Source organism: Lucilia cuprina, chromosome 4, assembly GCF_022045245.1.
Source record: "Lucilia cuprina isolate Lc7/37 chromosome 4, ASM2204524v1, whole genome shotgun sequence".
In the NCBI taxonomy this organism is placed as follows: domain Eukaryota; kingdom Metazoa; phylum Arthropoda; class Insecta; order Diptera; family Calliphoridae; genus Lucilia; species Lucilia cuprina.
This window is the reverse complement of record NC_060952.1, coordinates 74,535,845-74,541,174: the sequence shown is the minus strand read 5'-3', so window position 1 is coordinate 74,541,174 and position 5,330 is coordinate 74,535,845. Positions and strand designations below refer to the sequence as shown.

At 27.3% G+C, this 5,330-nt stretch overlaps 1 protein-coding gene across 1 annotated transcript; it reads right to left on the bottom strand.

Moving 5' to 3' along the window:
• Window positions 1-4,012: 4,012 nt before the first annotated feature.
• LOC111681179 (calcineurin subunit B type 1-like) lies at window positions 4,013-5,129 on the bottom strand. The gene is made up of 3 exons (XM_023442903.2): window positions 4,553-5,129; window positions 4,387-4,494; window positions 4,013-4,323 (listed from the first exon to the last, which is right to left on the bottom strand). The coding sequence occupies exons 1-3, from the start codon at window positions 4,913-4,915 to the stop codon at window positions 4,114-4,116; spliced, it is 681 nt and encodes a 226-aa protein (XP_023298671.2). The 5' UTR covers window positions 4,916-5,129; the 3' UTR covers window positions 4,013-4,113.
• Window positions 5,130-5,330: the final 201 nt, after the last annotated feature.

Genomic DNA, 5,330 nt, shown 5'->3' with positions numbered 1-5,330 from the left:
ATAGTCTAGTCTATAGTCTAGTCTATAGTCTAGTCTATAGTCTAGTCTATTGTCTAGTCTATAGTCTAGTCTATAGTCTAGTCTATAGTCTAGTCTATAGTCTAGTCTTTAGTCTAGTCTATTGTCTAGTCTTTAGTGTAGTCTCTAGTCTAGTCTTTAGTGTAGTCTCTAGTCTAGTCTGCAAGTCTATAGTCTAGGTTGTGGTCTAGTTCATAGTCTAGTCTTTATTCAAGTCTATAATACAATCTGTAGTCTAGTATAGTCTATATTCAAAATTGTTACTATCAGTGTATTCCTCAATCTGGACATTTTTCCAAACTGTCTGAAATTAAAACCCTAAGAACCATTTACACTTAATCGTTTTAGGCCAAAACTAATCTCGTGTTCATTATTTGTTTTTCTGCTAATTGCTTGTTTTTTTAAATAGCTGTCTAGTTTATAAACAAGTTAATATATTTTTTAAGATTCATATATTCACACATATGACACACATACACATGGTAAAATAGCTACATAAAATACTCATGAAATCATTAAAGAAAAAACATTTATTTTTAACAATCCAGTTTAAAGATATTTTTCATAAATTTTTTAAATTATTATCTCAGAGGATCTTTTTTGAAATTATGTTTTTAAAAATAGCTATGATTGTTGTCTTTAAAGTTCTGGTTGAACCTGCTGTTTGGTTTTTTGTTTTTTAATTTTAATGTTTATTTTTTATGATTTTGTTTATAAACGTTTGTCACTTATTACCATTAATATTGATAAGATGGTGAAATATTGGTGGTGAGAACGTGTAATTTCTTGATAGTATAAATCTCAGTTATTATTAGTTTATTAATGCATAATTTAAAAAGTTCATATTTGGACGTCATGGTGATCCTCCAAGCAGTGATTTTATGAATTTTCCTAAGTTGGGTAATAACTGGTATAATAAGTTTTGGTACTTTTTTCTTTGTTTTAGAAATGGAACTTATCTACTTTTTGGTACTTTATCGTCTCACAAATGGTACTTTTTGAAGTTTCAATAATGTGGAACTTAAAAACATTAAAAGTACCTAAAAAAATTGTCCAAGTTTTGCAGGAGGTAGGGTTCTATAGTTGAAAAGAAAAGTTGACTTTTTGCATTTTATGAAAAGTCGATTTTTTGACTTTTTTCATTTAATTAAAAGTTAAAAAGTCGTAAAAAGCATAAAAGTCGAAAAAGTAGAAAAGTTGAAAAAGGTCGATAAGACGAAAAAGTTGAAAAAAGTCAATAAGTCGAAAAAAAGTTGAAAAGTCGAAAAAAATCGGAAAAAGTTCAAAAATCTAAAAAAGTCAGAAAAAGTTGGAAAGTCGAGGTAGGGTACTATAGTTGAAACGAAGAGTCGGCTTTTCGACTTTTGCATTTTATGAAGAGTCGATTTTTCGACTTTTTTCATTTAATTAATAGTCGACTATTAGACTTTTCGACTTTTCAACTTTTTCCGACTAATCGACATTTTTCAACTTTTTCCGACTTTTTTTGACTTTTGAACTTTTTCCGACTTTCGACTTTTTACGACTTTTCAACTTTTTTCGACTTGTCGACTTTTTTTAATTTTTTTTTTTTTTGACTTTTTATGACTTTTCGACTTTTTACGACTTTTCGACTTTTTTCAACTTTTATTTACAAAGTCGACTTTTCGACTTTTTTTCACAGACTATAGTCGAGTTATCGACTTTTTATGGAACAAAATAGTCGACTTCGACTTTTTTCGACAAAAAGTTTATTGTTCGATTATTCGAAAGTCGATTTGTAGAACCCTAGCAGGAGGTATACAGTTATATTAAGTTTTAAAAATATTAGTGTTAAATTTATTATTAATTAGTTTTTTAAAAAATAAACTTAAATAAAATTTACAACAAAAGCCTAGAAACACATATTTTTAAAATCTAGTATATAATTAACATAAATTACAATATGTATATGACTAACTAATAAATATTTATAAACAAATTACCGCAATATAACAACAACAAACACACAACTCAAAAATATACCAACAAACATAAATAATTAAACAGTTAGAAAAATATTATGTGTGATTAAATGATGTTTTACAAATTTATGTAATTTTTATAATTTTATTTAACAATTCTTGTTATTTAAAATGAACAAAAACAACAACAATTTGCAAAATTTATATTTCTAAAAAAAAACATTAAACAATAAAAAAACACTTGATGCTTAAATAATCTTGGAATAATTAATTAGATTCATGTATGCCACCACAGCCTTAAATCACATTAATACACTGAAGTCTCTTTAAACTCAGTCAGTGGGGTGTCAAAATGTCAGCCAAAACACAAGTCTTGGAGTATTTATAACAACTTGTTGTAATTGTTTGTTGGTTTTTTTTAATGCATTTTTGTCATTTACTCGTAAATTTTTATACAACATTTAGGTGTGTGTCACTGTGTTAATTTTATTAAATTTATAAAAAGAAAAACACCAATGAGATTTTGGCAAACTATTATTTACCATTTTTTTTGTTACCATTAAATGCACTAGTTTTTGTTATGTTTTATTTTTTGGTTTCTTTTGTTTAATTGTGGTTTGTTGTATATTTTAATTATTTTAAATAAATTGTTGCCTTTCTTTCATGCGGTTAAGAGGGTGCCACAGCGGTAACAAATAAAATACAATATAGATTTTATCTGTTCATAATGATAATCATCATCGTATCTTCATTATAATCATTATCATCATCTTTTGCATTGTAATCATTATTATTGTGATTACCACACACTTGTGCTGGGAATTAAACAAAGATGATTTTGTAATGAGAAACTTTTTTTTTTAATTTGTAATATTTTGTGGACAGAAGTTGCAGTAGGAGGAAGGGGTAGGATCTTTTATTATTATTATAAAATTAAACATCTAAATAAATACATAGTGATTGCTGTAATACATTAAAATTAAAACGAAAATTCTCACACTAAGTAAAAGATAATATTTAACTATCATAGCATAGAGTTTGTGGTGAATACTTAAGATATTTTCATGCAAAATTTTATGGTTGTATTTAATTTATATGATAATCAAGTTTTAATGATAATTATTTAAAAAAATTTAATTTAAATATCTTATAATAAACACTAGCTAAACATATAAAAGACTCTAAGTTATAATTGATTATAATCAATTAGTCGGTAGTAATTATCGCACATTCTAAATGTTTATATACCAGACTAAAAATAAGACTGTAGATTAGAATGTAGACTATATAAGACTATAAAATAGACTATAAACAACCTGTAGACTAGACTATAGACTAGACAATAGACTAGACTATAGACTAGACTATAGACTAGAATATAGACTAGACTATAGACTAGACTATAGACTAGACTATAGACTAGACTATAGACTAGACTATAGACTAGACTATAGACTAGACTATAGACTAGACTATAGACTAGACTACAAAATAGACTACAGACTAGACTATAGACTATACTAGACTATAGACTAGACTTTAGACTCGACTATAGACTAGACTTTAGACTAGACTATAGACAAGACTATAGACTAGACTTTAGACTCGACTATAAAGTATAGTAAATAATAGAATATAGACTATACTATAAACTAGACTATAGACTTGACTATATACTATGCTATGGACTAGACAATAAGCTGACCTATAAACTAGACCATAGACTAGATTAATAACTAGACTATAGACTTGTCTATACTAAACTAGAAATAATACTACAGACTTGACTATACTATAGACTTACTTGATAAAACGACTTAATTTTCATAATACAAATGTAACACTTTTCTGTTGCTGCTGTCCTCTATTTGAAACTATTAACAAACCTCTCTGGTATTAAAGTTATCGCTCTAAGCCTTTTATTGTTTCATTCATTAAGTCTCTATATATTTGCAAATAAATACAAGCAACAGCTTCCAACCATATTAAAGATAATGACACTCACACTACCAAAACCAAATTGATAATGATTTAAAATGATTTTAATAAATTTGTATTATTTATTTCATTTTATTCATTGTAATCAATGCAATCTCAAAGTAAATTAATCATTTTGATAGCTAATCATTCATTCATGGATTCATTCATTCATTCACTCTTCAATATTCGATTTGGGAAATGAGATTTTCGATAAAATATTGGCACAATAAGCAATGACAGTCATGCCATCAACATTTGGAAAGCATTGACCTAAAAATTCCAACAACATGGGTTGTTTGGTTACAACAGCGGCATAATCATCATATGAAATGAGACCATCTTTGTCTACATCAAATTTGCGAAATAATAGTTCAACCATGTCCTACATAGAATTTCAAAAAATTAATAAAAATAGGTCGTTTAACAATTACAAATAAATACGAACCGATCTCAGTTCATTAACCTCATCTTCATCGTCGCCAGTGAAAAATTTCTCAACCGCCAAGGTGACATTTTCACGTGTCAAAGAACCCGTGGCACCCACATTATAAATCTATTTATATTATGAACTATTAGTTATTTATTTATATATTTTGGTTTGTCTTCATCACCTGATAAGTAAACTTCATTTTCTGTTCCAATTTATTGGACATAAATACCGAAAACAATTTCACCCAGGCTATAGGATCCACTTCCTTTTTCAAATCCGACGTTATTAACATTAAAATGCGTTCGATAATTTGCAAATCGTAAACTTTAAAAAGCACCAAAAATAAATTATTAAATTGTTTTTTGGTCATCGATTTGGCCTTGGGTCCATTGGCCAAGACAAACTTGTGATAGACCAAGAGTATACTTTGCACTTCGATTTCAGTGAATTGTGTTTGCTTTGACATTTGTTTGATCAAATCATGGTAAATGTTACTGAAACGCGTATTTTGCACATCATCTAATGTTGCATCAAGTTTATTCATTTTTGGTTGCACCGTTGCACACACACTCACAGAATTGTTTTGTTGAATTAAATTTTTTTAGACGTCGGCAAATATTTGAATTTTAATATTTCGTTTTTTCTTGTAACGACTTTTATTTATCTGATTTTTGCAATTTATCTGGCCAGAAGTAAAAGTAAAAGTTTGTTTATTTTTTATATACAATTATTAATATTTTTTATATATTTTGTTTTCTGTAATATTTCTTTGTCTATTGTGATAAATGAAAGGTTTTTTTTTCAATAAACATTTGTATGTCCTTGTTCTGTATTCTTTTTAACAGTGTGTCTCATATTAATATAAATTTTAAAGTACGTAACAATATTAAAAATCTTTAAAAATTTACATCGGACTATTAGACCCTCCGAAAATTATTGGTTCTGTGTTATAAAATTAC

Coding starts and splice junctions, on each gene's coding strand:
- LOC111681179 (XM_023442903.2), bottom strand. CDS start 4,915: ATGAATAAACTTGATGCAACATTAGATGATGTGCAAAATACGCGTTTC. Junction 4,495..4,552: donor AAATGAAGTTTACTTATCAG/GTGATGAAGACA, acceptor TAATATAAATAG/ATTTATAATGTGGGTGCCAC. Junction 4,324..4,386: donor AGGTTAATGAACTGAGATCG/GTTCGTATTTAT, acceptor AATTCTATGTAG/GACATGGTTGAACTATTATT.